The sequence below is a fragment of the Rhipicephalus sanguineus genome, chromosome 11 (genome assembly GCF_013339695.2).
Source record: "Rhipicephalus sanguineus isolate Rsan-2018 chromosome 11, BIME_Rsan_1.4, whole genome shotgun sequence".
Lineage (NCBI taxonomy): Eukaryota > Metazoa > Arthropoda > Arachnida > Ixodida > Ixodidae > Rhipicephalus > Rhipicephalus sanguineus.
In genome coordinates, this window is record NC_051186.1 from 13,851,933 (window position 1) to 13,870,970 (window position 19,038).

General features: G+C 45.0%; 1 protein-coding gene across 1 annotated transcript; it reads right to left on the bottom strand.

Moving 5' to 3' along the window:
* Positions 1-918: 918 nt before the first annotated feature.
* Positions 919-16,750, bottom strand: LOC119374877 (vitamin D 25-hydroxylase). Its single transcript, XM_037645080.2, has 5 exons — positions 16,478-16,750; positions 12,658-12,773; positions 5,136-5,391; positions 2,465-2,655; positions 919-1,127 (listed from the first exon to the last, which is right to left on the bottom strand). The coding sequence occupies exons 1-5, from the start codon at positions 16,660-16,662 to the stop codon at positions 943-945; spliced, it is 933 nt and encodes a 310-aa protein (XP_037501008.2). The 5' UTR covers positions 16,663-16,750; the 3' UTR covers positions 919-942.
* Positions 16,751-19,038: the final 2,288 nt, after the last annotated feature.

Here is a 19,038-nt window from a genome sequence, read left to right on the forward strand (position 1 = left end):
TTTACGCGAGTGAAGTCGACATGCCTGGCAAGCCCACACGATGCGCATAACTACTCAATTTCCACAAATACGTCGATGCATCTCGCCACGCTTCGCGGAAAGCCAAATATTTTTCAAAGGCTGCGGATTGCTGTCTGTTTCGGATAAAGTCGATTTCCACAATGAGTGGGAGCTGTTGAATTTTGGGGGGTATGTGCTTCAACAAACGTTCGAGAAAAAGCTTTGTCCTAAATTGACATTCCGTACTATATCTGTTTTCAGGTCCTGGTGTGGACCTACCGTTCGAAATTTTTCTATCAGAATAATGCATAGCCTGTGGAACAGGCGCATGATGCAGATCTACGCCGATGCTTGAAACATCCTTTACTTATTTATTTATTTTATGATACTGCAGGCCAATATTTTTTACCCATGGCAGAAGGGCAACACGATGGATAAAAATACAACGTAACGCAAGGGTAGTAGATAAAAAGGTTGAAAAAAGAAAACGAAAACGTTTTATATATTTATGACTGTATTAACCATTTCTTTTAATACTTTGCAGTAGTTTTCATCCTATGAGCCATATTTGTATAAATAAGAACATTGCACTGTTACCTGTTGTATTGAATTATAAGAGCGATCATTGTATATTAAGAAATATTGCTCTTATTTTTCACCTGATTGTTTCGTTCTATTTTCTGTTTCGCTATTTGCCATTTTGATATTTACTATTTTTCTACTTTTTACCTATCATAATGTGTTGTTTTATTTTCAGGAACATTGTATTGCCTCTTTGTACTTAGAAGCTTATTAGTTATTATATTTACCACTTACCTCTGTAATGTCTGTTGACCCTGAGGGTAAATAAATAAATAAATGTATACATCATTCGTGTACATTTAAAGCAATCCACTTTATCTGAATCCTTGCTGCGAAATCTTTATTCTGAAGACTCAAAGCTTACGCTGAATGGCGCGCCACAAAGCGCACTTTAACCTGGTCCAGCTTGTCGAGACTTATGCTAGGGTCATCGAGGTCATACTGTAGCGGCTGTTCGAGGAGGACACGGTATTTTTGCAGAAGGAAGGTCACTAGCAGGAAAATCTCCATTGAAGCAAATACCTCTCCTGGACATGACCTCTTCCCTGAAATGCAGCGAGCAAAACATGTTTCGCACGCTCAGCGCAGGAAAACAAAGGAATAGGCATATGACAGTTCATTATTAAAATACCGTCCAATAGAACAATTATCATAAAATCTATTTGACAAACAAACAATATATAACACAGGATCTAACCGTGCTTTGCACAAACACATCTGTTTGTGCAAACATAAAACTGGTGAGTTCAAATACGCGGAATTTTAACGCAGTTTTACGTTCCTCTTAACTAAGGACATCTCTAGGACATTAGCGCAGGCACAAAAATCTCACATGCAATGACTGCTTGTAGCTCTGAGAATATTGTCAAGCTCGTTTATAAATTTTATTTTGATCTATCCGGGTTTCAGCCTCTTAGCAACGCTCGGCGCAGACCGCGCCGCCATGCTTGAGAAGCTTCGCGACTATTTGAGGTCATTCTGTTAACACTTATGCGCAAGACGCGAATAGTCAAGTTATTCATGAGCTTACGTGACCACCAGCAATAACGCTGGGAGGTTTGATGACTGTTTTATAAAGGACGACGCGCTCCGCCGCCAATGATATTACTCGACGGCCGACGACTATTCAGGCCACTATCGGTTTACAGTGGGAATCGCTTGCATGTTCTGTTCTCATTTTCCGCGCACAGGTTCGCCAAAATTAAACGTTTAGTCTTGAACACGCCGACTGCTGCCTTCTTCAAAGTCACGTCCACGTGATAACATGCTGCTAGAATGCATAAAAGCTCGAGTTAACCCTTGTAATATGTTGTGAGGTGCCCCTGTGCGGCTATAGAAGGCGGACATTTGTGCAAAAAGTTGTGAATAGCAGTGGATCGATTGCATGTCCCTGACGTAACCTTTTCTCGATTGGGATTTCCTGCTTCTTATGAGGTCAAGCAAACTAGCCGCGGAATCTCCATATGTATTGCCTGTGGTATTCAGATATCCTTAGTATTGTCTATTTCGGCGAAATGCTTCAAGAACCGCTTGTATATTTACGGAGCCGAATGCCTTTTTCGTTATCTATAATTGTCACACAGATCTTTGCAGCATCAATAGCCAACCCTAATTCCAATATTCCGCCCAGAGCCTCGTCAACATGCAAATACGTGAATTTTGTAACAGAATATCTTGCGCTATGGCATCTCAAGTCGTACAATATGCTTCTCGTAGAACGCCTATTTGGTAGACAAACTTTCTAATAGACGTGAGATGCAGCAGAGTTCTGTGAATTGAGTAGAAGCCAGAATCACCAGACTATCGACCGGCTGTTATAAATCATGCAACACGGTTTTGGTTGTGTAATTCCTGCACTAACTAAACCATGAGCATAACTCACCGGCTGCAAACGGAATAACATTGTCGAGCTTCTCAGGCACGAAGAAGCCGTCCTTGTCAAGAAATCTGCTCGGATCAAAACGATGTGGCTCGCGCCAAATAGTGGCGTCGTAGTGGGCTGCCCACAGATTAAAGATGACGACGGTCCCTCTTGGTATAAAAAAGTTGTCGACCACGATGTCTTCGTTAGCTCTGTAAAGAGGTGTAACATGAACTATACGGCATCAAATCAATGTTAAAACTGTTAAGCACAAACGATGAGGTGCCCAATCACTCAGTCCTTCGTAATGTATATGCAACTGCCTTCGCATATTCCAAGGCAAATCTTTAGCTGAAACGTCAAAGTTCCATGTCCGCCGCTTGTGCCACCGCATGAGCATACTGTCAAACGAGGAGAAATCACGTTATGCGTCCACTTTTATGAATAAATAAATATAACTATCTGAAACTAAGCAAACGCTGTTGCGTGAGGGCCACCTGGCAGCATTCACTTCAAGAGATACATTCATTTACACTGTCGGTGTCATGGAGCTGCGGCTTTCATTGTTCTTTGCAAGAAACAGTTTTTGTGCGAAAATGACGCTGCTGTTGCCTCATTCCATATGAAGCATTGTTAATAGTATCGCTCTAAGCTCTCCAGGACCTACACCAAATCAAATATTATCCAATATTTGTGTGGCGAGGCCCAACATATCCACGCGACTAACATTAGGCGGCTAAAAATTGACCACCGATACTTGTGTGTCATGTGGGAACCTCGATGACTAGCCGCTAAGCTGAGTTTCTGAAATCTCTCTTATCAACGGCACGAGCCGTATCCGACATTCATTCGGCCGTATATGTGTTGTCGTGTTGGCAGGCCCCGTAAGCTTCACAATTCAAGGACGTAATGAATCTGCTGCAGCGCCTTAGATACTAACGCATGTGCGGTCGAGCGCGTGGTGCTGCTCCTTAAACTATATCGTTCGTTTGGAATGTGGACGTACGGCGCTGCCTTTTTGCGGCGCCGTCAAAGCGCCGCATGGTAACTAGCTGCGAATGGCAGTGGAACAATGAAACAGTAGGAAAAAATCAGCGCGGGCGTTCTTCAAAACCAGTTGCACTTGTTTGCCCGTGGGGCTTGTGGCGTGCTCGGAATGTATCACGATGGCCGGCAGTAGGCTTCTCTCTAGCTGTATCACGACACTCGCCTGAAATTGTCGTGTAGGGGCCCTCAAGCAATTGCAGGTGGCAACGTGTCCTACATGTACTACAGCCGCGAAAGCACTTTCTTAAAGTGGCAGTGTCCAAGTGGGTCTTTAGAAATCAATGTTGAAAAGGAACGGGTACACGGCAGTGTCTGCCTTGTGGCTCTCTCGAAGTTCTTAGCTCTTGGAGGCAGCGGTCGGCGACTGGCGGGACGCGGTGGCGGGTGCGAGCATCAATTGTAGTACACGTGTCCCTCGCTGCAAACTCGCGCAACGATAGGAGTTGCCGCACTTCGGCAGTGCCATGTTATTCGCTCGAATTATGTATTCTGCAAATGCTCAGGTTCGTATAAAACTCTTAGCATGCGCTATCTTGCTGGTATATTATCTTGCGCCTATTTGGGATCAGAATGCATTTTGACTACTAGCTTATCTCTCCTACTGTCAATACCTAACACGCATAATAATGGTTTGGAGTATTTCCCCGCTTCGTAGGACCCAGCTATATTTTACAATGTACAGACAGTGGTGTGCGCTGGCGTGCGCTATGACAGTCATCTAACAGTTTCAATGCAGCCGCTCCAGAAAGAGAAGGAGATCCTACAATATCTGAAAACATAGCTATCAGCCTGTTTAGTCTCGCAGATGAAGTCGGGCCGAGACTATGTGTATACAGAAAAATGAAAGATTTATTTGCGTCATTTTATCTTTCCCATTTATCGCTATGTCTGCATAATCTGTGAAACATATGGCAGGCAATGATAGTTGCCTTGGCTTTCGGGCAGCGCGTGCTTCACAACTAATATTGCATACGAAATAATCCACTTCCTCTTGCGGATGGTGATCGTCGAAGATTATCCGCGGGAATTTAGAGAGAAATTTTGAGAATGGGAGTTCCCATGTAAGGAGCAAATGCCAACACTAAAGGTAAGTCTAGTAATGTCTGAATGTGGGGATTGACAGTTCTCTAGGGACGTCCTTCTTGGAGAACAATGTGCAATGATTCAGGAGCAGGGTGAATCGTATCACAATTCATTTACCGCGCTCATCCCAGATATCTCGTAAGCTACAACAAAATCCTATATTTGATAAGTTTGTGAAAGTGTTTTTTCGTTTAATTTCAACAAATCATTCTTTCGATTCGGCTTATGAAACGTATTTTGTCGAGCAATTCAATGAACATGACAGCCCTTTTGATAACCTACAAATTATGTACGACACTGTCTCTCTTTGTGGCACACACACTTGATATCTTTCGCACGTAATTTCCATCGGCGAAGTAAATACATTTGTCTAATTTTCATTGGGTCTAGATCATGTACGAAATGCATACGTAAAAGAAAGTAACAACATATAATTCACACATACACACAAAGTTCTACAAGCTAGGCGGCACATATTTCCAGTCATTAGCGAGCCAAAGTGCAATAAGCTTAAGCATAGCATGCCGCCTCACACCAACCTAAGATATTACACTTCACTTACTCTCTTGGCATTCCAAGGGGCGGTGCCGGCTTCCAGCGGTGGATTTCCCAGGAGCAAGCTAAAGTATAAGGCATGTGCTTCCGGTCATCCCACGTGGGCACCCTCTCAGAACCTACAACCTCGTCGATTTCCTGCTGCACTCTTCTTTGTATTTCTGGTCTAGCGGCAAAGTTGAGAAGGTGCCAGTGCATCGTGTTTGTCGTGCTGAATGTTCCGGCTATTAGGAAGGTTTTCACGTTGCCTATAAGAAACCTCTCTGTTGGGAATAAAGAGTAAGCCAAAGCGTGAGTTGTGTATTGGGTTGTCAATTGAGTCTACCCTAACGTACCAAAAGCGTTTTTCATGCTTTTTTATGAAGCTATTGAAATGACTTTACGAAGAGGTCACCATTCTTCACATCTAATTTGGTCTTAGTACTTGTCGTAGATCGAACGTCACCATAACGAACGCATGGAGATGCTTTTACACGTGTTAAACAGTGCAGGGCGTACAGTTGGTTGCCCCATTTGAATTACAAAAATACTAGCAAGGATCATTCTTTGGGACATCGGAGCTCTATAATGGGATTAGCATTCAAGTGGTGGTGCGCCTATGGTGGTAGAAATGGCCTCATACATGACTCCCACGCGTTCCTCCAAGAGCTTTTTCTGTCCTCTCTTTACCGGATGTACCATGCCAGGTAGCGGAGGGCGCACAAACATAGGCTTCTTTTGCATACATTTCAATATCGCACCTGTATAGCACTGTTACCTGCTCACGACGAAATTTTGTAGCACATCATTGTGCGCGTATATATTCCGCTTCGGGCTGTAGAGCTTGAGAACCCAATTACGATACCGATTACTGCATATTTCTATCAATTCCTTCCTTGAAAAAAAAAAGTGGCGCTCGAATAACGAGGCTTAAACGGGGATTGAAACCGCGATTTTAAAAAGGTGCCCAAGAATTGTGATCTCCTCTTAATATATAAATCGTGTACGCACTGTGATATATTAATCGGTATGCGAATTCCTACGTTTTCTTTTAGCATGTTGCTCCACTTTAACAAGCGCAAAAGAAAGCTACCGTTCAGGTGCGCCTCATAAGCCACCAAATCCAGTTTCACGATAAGCGTATCACAATACTAGACCTTACACGAAGCGTTGCCTTTCATAAGCAATAGAAAATGCAGAACTGGTTGGATAAATTCCACAGGGGCTCAATGTTCCGACGCCGGCAATACCTTCAGAATGCTGAATTGGACAGTCTAGACTTCCGTGGCCAAGGTTCACATCCTTCTTCCTCGCTATCAAAAATACTTCTTCAAAGCCAGTTCTTCAGGTTGCCCGAACAACAGAGGCCTCCAGATGGTTGATGTTGTCGCTGCTTTCAGCGAGGACAGATGGAGCTACATGCGTTGCGGCTAATACTGAGTTGTTGACAGTCACGGCGAACGGAGCCGTAGTGCATTTGAGCTAGTCGACAACATGGCAACAAAAGGTAGCAGGGCCAGAAGAGTCTAACAGAAAGAAATAGACCTAGAGGATTTTTCAAGAAATAATAATTCTAACACGTATGCGCGCAGTGAACGGCAGTGCAGCGCCGTGAGACGGACCTTCCTGGATATATGCACGATAATAACGGCGCCATGTTTCTAAATGGACAAACTCTGGGGGAACATGGTAAACAATGCCTTATGCAGTGGCGTATCGATCACCTTGTTCGCAAGTGGGGGGAGGGGGGGGCAAACATCTCTCAGTCCGTCAGCCGTTATATATATAATATATAGAGACAGAGAGAACTTCATTCGCACTCACTTTGATGTTATCTGCCATATACAGAGACAGGATTTGCTAAGCAGTGTGTTATAACACCATAGCGAAGGTACAGTTAGTTTTACATAGCATACACTGGGACAACCATACACATGCGTCTTATGTATTATGCATTTACCACACAACTTTATGCCCGAATACAACTACGCCGATGGCGACCTTCCCAGTATTGTAGATTTGTGTGAATGCTGCTCACTAATAATTCCGTTGTTTAATGTAGATAGGAATGATTGCACATTTCCTTTATCGTGAAAAGTACCATACATTTTTGCACATACTGTCTCGTTTGCTCATAGTCGACATAGTGATTCTAGCGCATGGGTATTATTATTATTACTGTTACTATATTACAATTATTGTTAACTTGTGAACCACAAGTTTCCTTTACGAAAAGTGTGCGGTATTAGAGACGTAGTACATTGTTTATACTCGTCGTATTTGTATATGCAACATTGCATGGAGGGCCATCCGGCACTTCTAAGTAAATACGCTAATGCAAACAATGCAACGACAAATGTTCTTTTAAGAAAATGTGGGAGATTGTAACGGTAAGCTACTCCTAAATGTTCGAAATTTTCTCGGTCATACATACAGCACCTGCTCGTAACGCGATGCAACAAATTACGCGAAAATAATCCATCGCGTAATGACCACTCATACACGACTACTCAAAAAATAAGACAATAAACTATTTACAATACAGCATAAGTTTGGCCATTGGTTCATGGGCATTCGTAAAAAAATTCGAATTTTTCGATGTGCTATAAAATTGCCTGCTTTTTACGCGACATCACAAATCTGTGAAATCGCGTGGTTTTTTTTTTTTTTCAAATGACGTGTGCATATTAAAGATCGCATTCATATGCTGAATAACACCTAAACTATTTTCTTTTTGGAATAACCGGACACTGTCTTCTTCTGAACGTAATGCAAGAAGGCTGGCTATCGATCACATCGGCAGCGGCTGCTTACAGCAGCTGGCGCGTTGTGTACACTAATGATGTGCAGATATAGTATAACGATGTTGAGCTGTTTGTGCACGTATACAACACTTTGAACTCATCCTTGCTGTGAGAGAGGGAGAGAGAGAAATTAACAGGGCTGCACGTGTATGCTGATTTTCAGTTCGAGTTGTACTTCGAGCTGTGAAATTCAATTCAAAATCAATCAAGACCAACTAGCCCGCCTGTTAATTCAGTCTTCTTAGTCCAGAAAACCGCGGACCTTCACCATATCCCTGGTCCGGTAGATCAGTTTGCAGGGCAAGATTGAAAGCTGCCCCCAATGTGGTCGAGCCCACTGCCTTATTTGTCACCTTATTGCATGCCGGCGCGTTCGGTGCAAGCTACCTTATGATGAGCAAGCCCAAGCTGGTTGATCGGACACTAAAGCAGAATCCCTTATTTAGCGCTTCCTCTTCGGCCAAAGTAAAACACTCAACACTTCTGCACACTCATCAGCTCACAGCAGCTTGGACATAGAGCAGCGATGATGCTATACTTTTTCTATGAAAGCAAATAAATTTCTTGAAGCAGAAATATGCTTGATCGGTCCATAAAACGGGTGCAAGTACTAGCCCGTATGTGTGTCGTCGATGATTTAAATTTCACGCCAGGCAGAAATGAATAAAAGCGTGGCAGAGTAACCTAACGTTATAGAGCCGCTGCTCAGCGGTAGCCTGCTGTGCAATGTTGGAGCGCAAGTCTCGAAAGCGTCGCATAAGCGGCCTGTACCGCAGATAGCTCATAGTGCCTGGTCGTGATACACGGAGGACAATCTACACAGAAGAAGCGTAGCACAAATTTCATTACATATTACGTGATTGCGGTGTTGAAGCAAAACTTCGCATTACTTGTTCATTTCCCAGCGTGGCAGCCGACGGTGACCACCGGTGAAAGTGTTGGGCTCCGCCCCCCTTCACTTTTTTCAGTAGGTAAGGCTAGCGCGCCCCTTGCCCCCCCCCCCCCCCCCCGCCTTGATAGATACGCCTATGGCCTTGTGATTAGAAACCAAATCTTGCATAGTCGCTGTAGTATTGCCGCTATATGGTTCCGTAGCAGTGCGGCCGCTGCTTTAAAAGAAGAAAATGAGGATAATTATTTCGCGAAAAAAAGCACGCCACCGATTCCAGCGACCATCTTGTTTATGTAGCTTTGCGGCAGCTTGTAAATAAACACGTCTAAGTGCACCTTTTTCTTGTAAAAGGTTCCATTTTCGGCATTTCCGCAACATAATTTTTCTGTCATTCAATTTTTCTACCACTTCTTTTCGGACACTTGTGATCCTTTTTAATTCAAACCACTCTTCTCCGCCTCACCTTACCCTTTGCCTTGCATAGCTTCGCTTGGCCCCTACCCGCAACGCCTTGCCTGCCTGCCCACCTACCCGCCTGCCATACCCTGTCTTTCCTTGCCTTGCTATGTCCTTGTCTGCCCTTGCCTTGTTTGCCCGCCTTCCCCGCCTTGCCCACCTTACTTAAGCTTTGCGTTTTGTCACTTGCCTTACAGCTGAAAATTGCATCGCATTAGAACATTACTACAAGCACCACTCTCTCGCGCTCCAATGCGCTAGTCTGTATACATGCGTGCATGTATTATTATTACACGTTCCAAGGTGTATTACATTCATAATCGTGGAGCGCTGCCTCTCTTTTAACAGTGAAGCTGTTTCAGCCGCCGTTCCTATGTAAATCGTGCGCTGACGCTCGGGAAGGTATGTGCCCCACCAATCGGACAAGGCCAATTACCGAGTGAAAGCGAAGACATTACAGCGAGAGAGTTGAGCTAAGGAGAGTGATGGAGAGCGGTGGGGGAGGAGGTTAAAGCTTTCGGTAGGAGAGAGCAAAGCCCAGTAAATCGAGGAGGGCTGAAGCAAGGAGCCGCCAAGGAGAAGGGAGGCGAGCGTTGAGCACAAACTCTGCTTGGCGAAGTGTAGAGAAGGAAGGAAAGTAGTAGGAGAGGAGATGAGAAGTGCACAGGATCAGGATAAGGAATAAATAAAACGGAATAAAATTTCTTGCCAAGGTGGCATTCTAACTCAGATGCCCATGGTCCGAAGACGAGCGTCGTAACCACTCGGGCACCCTGGCATGGTAGCCGAAGAAGCCTTTATGGCAACAATAAGACTGCGGTGCTATGGGCGAGAGAACGACAAAAAGATAAAGAGAAAGAAAATAGAAAGGATTACAGGCAGGAAGAAAGAGAAACATACAGATAAAGGGAGACATAAAGAGAGAGAAAGAAATAGGGACTGAGAGAACGAAAAATATAGAAAGAAACAGAGATAAAGAAGGTATCGCATAGCCATATACAGCATACCATAGCAAGGGGTGGGAAAGGAAAGTGATGGAGAGGAGGAGGTAAAGCAGGAGATGAGAGAGTGAAGTGTAGCATAGCCATGCGCACTGCAGAACAGGAAGTGGGTGAGAAAAGGAAGTGAGTTTGAGGATGAGGAAAAGTAGAAGCGAAAGGCCACTGCCTTAACTGATTCCACAGTTTACGCACCAGTAGTGCGTAGCCTCCCAATTTTTTTCTCTCCAAAAGAGTTTCAGTCTAATGAACCGATCAATTTCCTAAGTTCTTGGACTGTGTTGGTAACAGGACGAAGCGTACAGAAGAGATTCAAGAGTGCCAAGCAGACTGGGCTCCATGTATCAACAATGTTCCACCTCGTAAATATGTCCCTGAGTTACCATAATGAAATGTCAAATCTGTATTGGCAGAGGATTGTGTCAATTTTCCGTGGTGCAGAAGTTGTCCTATCTCTCATCCTTGCACAGAGACCACCCGACCAGTCAACGACGCTGCGGAAACTCTGTCATCTACATGCAACTGTGATTTTCAGGTGTACGGGTGCTATCTTTCTTATCTCCATTATATTGATCGAAAAGAAATGGATGAAATACACAACGATTCAAGCTGGTTCTAACAGTAAAAGGTTGTGTTCTTGAAGAATCTAATTGAGTGGCAGAAAGCGTAGTGGCTTTGTGTGAGTCGTATATTTGTCTCAGCCGCTCACAGTAACAGGACGTTATGGGTAACCATCCACGTCCACCAGCGGTACGGCCATCCACTGATTGCACTTTATGAACAGGAAGGCGAGAGCGCCACTTTAGCACCAAAGGAGGAGGAGGAAGGAAATGAATGAAAGGCAGGGAGGTTACCCAGACGCGCGTCCGGTTTGCTACCCTACACTGGGGGATAAGGATGAAGGGATTAAAAGAAAGAAAGAAAGAAGAGAGAAGAAGGCACTATCAGGGTACTTATTCGCCTGTCTATTGAATGCCTACAAGCGGTCGCTTAAACCAGTCGATCTTAAAAATAGTAGCAATGCTCGCGTCGCTTTGTCGGCCTGTGATGCGTAGGGCCACGATCCGAGGATCTTCTCTTCGGAAAAGGGTCTATCGTCTAGCTTGTTCAGGGCATTGCGCAGAACGTTGCGTTCATTCACAAAGCGTTCACAGAAACACAGTAGATGCTCTATCGTTTCGTCGCTATTGCACGAGTCACATCTGGAGGTGTCTGCCATTCCTTCGCGAAAGGAGTACGCCTTCGTGAAAACTACTCCTAACCACAGGCGGCACAGTAAAGTTGCATCACGGCGGGAGAGGTGCGATAGAACTTGGAGCTTCCACGATGGGTCTAGTCCATGTAGGCGACGGTTCCAGACACTGAGGTCATTCAACCAAGTTTGCGACATTGTGTCCGCACCAAAGATTTGTGGTAATGTGAATGGTACCAATGAGTCTGGCATCTGTTCCCCCAAGGTAACTATGCCTGCCGTACCCCTGTGAAGTATTATTGCGTGGTTGTGGTTTTACCCTATGAAGGTGACCGTGCGAATTGCGCCGGGTAGGGGTGCACCAAATTTCCTCCCAACTCGCAAAAGTATTTACGATGTGAAAGCTCATATCAACAACGTAGACCGACGAGTTAGAACATATAGTTATCTCAGTGCGCAGATATGTTCCACCCCTTGAAGTGGATACAGTCGATGGCAAATCCCAGGAACTCACGCATCTGCACCCCTCCTCCATCTGAAAACGGGCAGTCTTCATTTCACATCAACATGCTGCTACAAGCTGTCTGTTCCCCATCTCCTCCGCACCGTCTAAATAGACTTCTGTTTTTATTTGATGTAAATAATAATAATAATAATAATAATAATAATAATAATAATAATAATAATAATAATAATAATAATAATAATAATAATAATAATAGTAATAATAATAATAATAATAATAATAGTATTGAATGTGGTTTCACATGTCCAAACAATGACATGATTATAAGGCACGCCTTTATGGAGGGCTCCGGAAAATTCAACAAGCTGCAGGTTTTTTTTAACGCGCACCTAAATCGACGCTTTCGTTCGAGAGCCTTCAGTCGCTTGCAGCACACAGGAAGCTTGGCAATTGCTACATTTGTGAAAAGAGGATCCTGTAGACGTTGAATAAACTTCTTTTATTCTCCGTAGTACGAAACCTAAATTACCGTACTTCATATGAATTGCATTTTCCCAAGTTATCTGTGATTTCTTAAGCCGGATGGCTGCGGTCGACTACTTCGAAGAGGAATTTGATCGGGAAAAGTGGCGCTGCTTTAGGTTTCACCAGTGACCCGGAAAAAAATTAGCTAACCTGATATGAAACTCAGAATACAAGTATCTGGGATATATTTAGTGCTTTTTGAAGTGACAAAACTCACCTTGAAATTTGGGCAAGTCTTCCATCTTGACCTCCTGAATCTTTTTCGTGTAGCCCTCAATAAATCCTTGCCTGTCGTTGTCCCTCATGCTGGGCTTGTAGTTGTCATTGCGGTCGCTGAGATCAAGATAATTTATTTGTATAAATATATTATATAATTTAAGTGATATAAACCACGAGGCATCTAGGAGTGACCTGCATTTCTCTATACAAGTTCCACCTATGAGGACCTGTTAGGGTTCAATCTATTTTGAACAAAGAAAGAAAATAGTATTAGGTCATCTCGAACATAAAATGTTAGAAGGAAACCACACTTGAATTCCAAAGAGGGATTTGGATTTTAGTTAAGCTAAAATCAGCATGAAATCTTCAGTACGTAGATCTCACACGCTTCCATCGAGCCTTCTGAAAGCAATCATTGATAGTTTTTTTACTAATGGTGATTTTCTCTCAAGACGTTTACTGAACGCTTACATATTATTGGAATTCCAGGCGTGTTTTTTACATAACTGACAAATGAGGTTTAATTTAACTTACCCCGTGTTCGCGGGGCACACAATCACGGTAGAAGGAAAGCGAGGGCCGAAGCCTTTCTCTCCCGACTTCACAATAATAAGGAAAATGCCCTCTTTGCAGATGCATCTCAATCAGGATCGGATAGCTTTGTGGGCTGTGTCGATATGACAGGCCATATAACTAGCGCCGCTTCAGTCAAAGGAAATTCCTCCGGGATGGCAGAACAAGTCGCTCTCTCTAGCACTCAGATTTAAGGACCCCTCTCCAATCACCTCGGATCCCATGAGGACCATTCGGTCGTTTGACGCGAATCAAGTTTCAATGGCCGCTCACGGCACTCTTACCAACAGTAACATTTACCCTCACGGGTTGAGGTGGTTTCCTACGCACATGTTCGTGACCGTCCACGGCGTCGCGAACCCTAATGAGTTAGCCAACGCCGAGCGCGATATCGCTCTCTCCAACTCGGGCAACAGGCCCCCCAGTGTTCGCACGTGATAGGAGTTGTCGACGTCGCCGACGTTAACCACCTGTCATGAGATCACCCCTCATTACCGCTTTGGCAGGAGATCACTACCAGATCCGCGCAAGGATCTAATCAGAGTCAAGAAATTGGCCGTCACCTGTTCCAAACGGAGATCTTCGCATCCCCGGCCTACATGACTTTTTACACATATATTTCCCCAAACGGCCCTGCCTGTTGCTAATTGGCTACATTCCAGCACCTTATGGGGTGGTTCGCCCGCTTACGCGACACAAGAAGAAGGCACCACGTCACCGAGGCAGACTTTTACCAATGCATATCTAGCACGGCCTTGGTAGACGTACTCAGGGCCGTCTGGGAGCATGTGAAGCGATCGGGAGGATCCGGCTCCCGCCCCCGTTGCAGGCAAGGCCATCGGTGGTTTCCTAGGAGCCCCTCCCCAGGACTCTAATTAGGTTCGTCTGACTGACTGAGTGATAATTTTTACCTTCTCCTAAACAGTAGCACGCACTTTCCCATTAACGGTATTTCTGTCTTGTCAATGGTGTCTGTCTTGTCAATGGTGTCTGTCTGTCTTGTCAATGGTGTCTGTCAATGGTGTTCTGTCGTGCCAATGATGTCTGAATAGGTTCGCAATACTCCAAGATCGATCTCCTGCAGCCTTTTAACTATCAAACGGTAATGCTGCCACTCAGTCTCGCGCTATGTCTGTAAAGTCTGGCGAAAGCAGATATGTAATATTCTTCTTCCTGTCCTTTTATAGCAATACCATTATATCGACACTGGGCGCATGCTTGCCGGCGCATTTGGCGTCGTCGTGATGTTTCCTGTCAAGTCCAATGTCGATAACATTGTCCCGCGCGGAGTATGTTCGCTGTGTGAGTGAAAGTGTGCAAAGGCAACTGACGACCGCGGCTCGAGGGGATATAGGAAACGCGTGAGTGCTCCGCGTTTCGTGTACTGCCCGCGTTCCTTGATAAGGCGGGCGCGGCGACGCGCGCCCTTTCTTGAAAGGGATCCGCAAACGGCTCATACTTTTGTACGTGCTGTGTCCTCAAAGCTCAGTGAAGTCACAGGCAGGACGAAGGGCGCTGCGCACGCAGCAGCGACCGCGTTGCCTTCCGCCGACGATTTCTTGTGTTAAAGGGGTACTGACACACAAATTTTCAGTTGTCGTTTGTTTGCGTCAAGTGAGAGGCCAAGCCCTCAATGGCCTAGAAAATCTACTGCTAAGCTTGAGTACACCTTCAAAAAGTAATTACAGTATGTTTTTTAAAAGCCACTTTCGGTTCCTGCTGTTCCCTGACGTTACAAACCGCCGTGAGCTTCCCGTCACGTGCACGCGCAAGATATCGTGACGTTTCCACCACCACTCCGCACCGCTGCTCGGTTAGTGACGCAGAAGCGGCCATTTCAAAAGTTTTTCTGACGCACAAGCAGCCATTTTGGAAGCTTTGTTCCCTGACGTCATCACAACTACCCAGACTGCTGCGTGAGATCACCGGAATTAGTACTGTAGCCTGACGTCAAGCAAGCGCCTATCTCGGTAGGTGCACCATCGGAAAATTGACTGTAATATCAAAATAAAATATCTTATCAGTGTTTGCTGAGCTTTGAACTTAATCGGAGCCGTCTCTGTGTATAGGTGATTTGTATGACAGTGCGTACTCACCTCCGGAAAATGGTGTCACTACCCCTTTAGGACAGGTCGGATGCTAAATGAAGGACGAGCGAGCTTTACTCCGCCTAAAATTGCAACATGCTCCTACCACATTTATCACTTCATACCTGCGGCGAAACTGTTACTCTCTGAACACATTATTCTCGGCAATGTCTTTGAATACGCGATTTTTATGCATCATGATTTTAGGCATGTTCATTGTAGAAATATGGTAATATGCATCTGCTGGCCAAACATTACGTGCATCCCTTACATACACCTAATTACCTCAACTATTCGGGAGTTTTATATGGAATAGTGACGTGATTACGAGGCAAGCAGTATAGTATGGTCAAGCTAAATAGCGACGACAACAAACGTAATCTATAAACTAAACTCACCCTCTTGCATTTGGACCACATCGGAACTTAAGCGCTGCATTCGCGATCGTAGTCACGATCTTGAGAGCCGCTGTGGAACGCCTTCGAAATACCTAGTTCCTTTTATATATTGAGGCTGTTCTGTTAGGAAGGCCGGTTTGTTTTATGAAGTTTCATAGTCAGGAAATGTTCTGTTGCGGGCGTACTTCTATTATGGTTAATTATCGGGCTGCCTATGATTAATTTGATTTTCTTCCATATGAGGGAAGAGCTGCTTTACGTGGCGTAACGACAAAGGCAAGGTTCATGAAGCACGCAATTGATCGTAGACATCTAACTTTGAAAGACTACAGGAGCATCGCAGTGCAAGCTACACCCAGGTGGTTTCTATATACGCTTTCGGTGAGAGACAACACATCCAAAGGCTGCCACATGTTTGATAGGAATCAATGAGATGCCGGCAAAAATATAGTTGCAATTGGCTGATCAGCACTTTCATGTTCTCCCTCCAATTGCACGCGCTCACAAGCTATGTGTCCGTAAGAATATCTGAGCAAACTGCTTCCACGGAAAAACGCCTGTCATTTGCAAAATTTAGACCTAATGGAGCCGATCTTACTACGGAAATTACTTATTACTAATTAATTCCGTGGAATATAAGCACTGCGTTAATAGTACCCTGTTTGCGATCTCACTAAAACTATACGCATGAATTGGGCGACGAACCAGAGAACGTGGAAGGGTTTCATATTACTGAGTAGCAAGAACGCCAACTACTTACCGAACAAAGTTGTCCATTTCACTCATTATTGCATCTACTTTCCCATTCCTTGTGAATGGAAGATGGTAGAGCAGATTTCTGACCAGGCTTGGTGAGAATTGAATGACCGCACCGCCGAGCATTATGGTTCTCATCCTGTCCAGGATATTTGTGACCTTGCGCATGGCTGCTTCCTCATCGGCCATCCCGTTGGGATAAAAGAACGACACAATGTTGCTCGCCACGCAGGTCAGGATGAGCGGACGAATATGTACCGGTCGACCCTTCGAATCTCTTATCCTGGCCTCCAGTTGACGAAAGTCATCCTACAAAACGGGATGGTGTGGTGTTTAGTTTTGCTTCTTTATGTGTCTCTTATCCGCCATACAGGGCCACCCATCAATCTAAACAAGGAATGTTTCGTAGTTTATCCGCAAAAATGGAAGAAATCCGAAAGCAAGAGGCATGTAATATTGATTCAAAGTAAAACCATACCGTTTAGGACTATTATCGTTTAGTTTTCTGCCTAAGTGGATTGACCTGAAGTACAGTAGACACGACTGGCATATATAAAGCACTCGAATACGAAACCTCAGAGCGAAATTCTCCCGAGCCTTCAATTCAACCACAGTAAATCATTTTCAAGGGCGTACGGCAGGGAGACACGACCTCTCCAATGTTATTCACCGCGTGTTTACAGGAGGTTTTCAGGGTCCTAGATTGGGAAGAATTAGGGGTAAGAGTTAATGGAGAGTATTTCGGTAACCTGCGATTCGCTATGACATTGCATTGTTGAGTAACGCGGGAGACGAAGTACAGCTTATGATTACCGAAGTGGATACGGAAAGTAGAAGGGTAGGTCTGAAAATTAATATGCATAAAACTAAAGCAATGTGGAACAATCTTAGCAGAGAACAGCGCTTTGCGATAGGTGGCGAGACACTGGAAGTTGTAAAGAGTACGTCTACTTGGGACAGGTGGTAACCGTGGAGCCGAACCATGAGAGTGACATAACTAGAAGAATAAGGATGGGATGGGGCTCATTCGGCAAGCATTATCAAATCATGAATGAAAATCGACCACTATTCCTCAAGAGGAACGTATATAACAGCTGCATCTTACCGGTACTTACCTACGGAGCAGAAACCTGGAGACTTACAAAGAGGGTTCAACTTAAATTGAGGACGACGCAGCGAGCGATGGAAAGGAAAATGATGGGTGTAACCTTAAGAGACAGGAAGAGAGCAGAGTGGGTCAGGGAACAAACGGGGGTTAAGGACATCATAGTTGAAATCAAGAAGAAGAAATGGATATGGGCCGGGCACGTAGCAAGTCGGAAGGATAACCGGTGGTCATTAAGGGTAACTCACTGGATTCCAAGAGATCGCAAACGCGTGAGGGGGAGACAGAAAATTAGGTGGGTAGATGAGATTAAGGAGTTTGTAGGTATAACGTGGCAGCAGAAAGCACAGGACCGGGTTGATTGGCGGAACATGGGAGAGGCCTTTGCCCTGCAGTGGGCGTAGACAGGCTGATGATGATGATGATGTTGAAATCATTTTCTATCACCAATTTTTAACGGCTATGACGTTCTGCTGCTAAGCACGAGGCCGTTGTTCGGTGTCCCCGCCACCGGGAAATTGTAAAAAATTCCATTTTGGGTTTATTTAGGGGCACGCAAAAGCCCACCACGTGGCTAATTTAAGTACACCGCAGGGCGAGAGCCGACTCCGGAATACATTCTAGCACGCGCTGAGAAGTTATTGCACAGTTTTCAAATTTCACCACTCCGCCTTGCACTAGTCGGCAAAAGAACAGTACGTATGTGGAAAGACGTTTTCGTGCACCTTAATGCGTGGAAAGACATCTGCGCATCGTATCATTGTTTCCCGAAGGAAGCAGACGACTCGCAACAGAGGGGGATGTGGATTAGGAACTTCGACATCGCGAAAAACATAGGCCGACGCTACGCTCGTTGGTGAACTTCGCTCGTAGCGGCTTCTTTCGCTCCAGGGAATAAACTGTTGAGATTCCACATATCGACCTGAGTAGCTTTGCACGACGGAGCGCAAGTTAGCGATAGCCTAAACAACTTCACTGTAAAGAGAATGAAGAGAGAGAATGCCGGTTTATGAAGAAGGGCGTGCTGGTTCATAATTATATTGTTTTACAACGGAGCACAAGTTATCGACAGCTTAAACAACTTCTCTGCTAATAAATTCTGGTGCAAAAAAAAATCAGCAACCGATGAGCGAAGCCCCTTAGTAATGGGACGCAAAAGGCCATGCACCTGGTCTCGCTGCTGGCTTTCATGAAGGCGGTCGGGTGGGGAGTGGGTGGGCAGATCGTCTGCTGCGCTCGGTAGCGGGAACGACTGAGCAAGTGAGAGTGCGGCAAGTGCACGCAGGGAGATGGGTGCGAGCGGTGATGCGGCGGGGACCTTCGACGGCGGCGACGGAACGCCGCGCGCGTCGTTCGGCGCATGCAGCGTTTCATTGTTCTTTTTTGATTTTGCGCCGGCGCCCGGTGGGGAAACTGTCCGCTACTGCCTTCTACAAAGCGCCCGTAGTGCGCTAGAGTGA

What these genes read in the sequence shown, in the direction of transcription:
- LOC119374877 (XM_037645080.2), bottom strand. Translation starts at nt 16,662, where the DNA reads ATGGCCGATGAGGAAGCAGCCATGCGCAAGGTCACAAATATCCTGGAC. An exon ending in AGACTTGCCCAAATTTCAAG is followed by an intron (nt 5,392 to 12,657) that starts GTGAGTTTTGTC and finishes TATTCCCAACAG; the next exon opens with AGAGGTTTCTTATAGGCAAC. An exon ending in TGTTATTCCGTTTGCAGCCG is followed by an intron (nt 1,128 to 2,464) that starts GTGAGTTATGCT and finishes GCTGCATTTCAG; the next exon opens with GGAAGAGGTCATGTCCAGGA.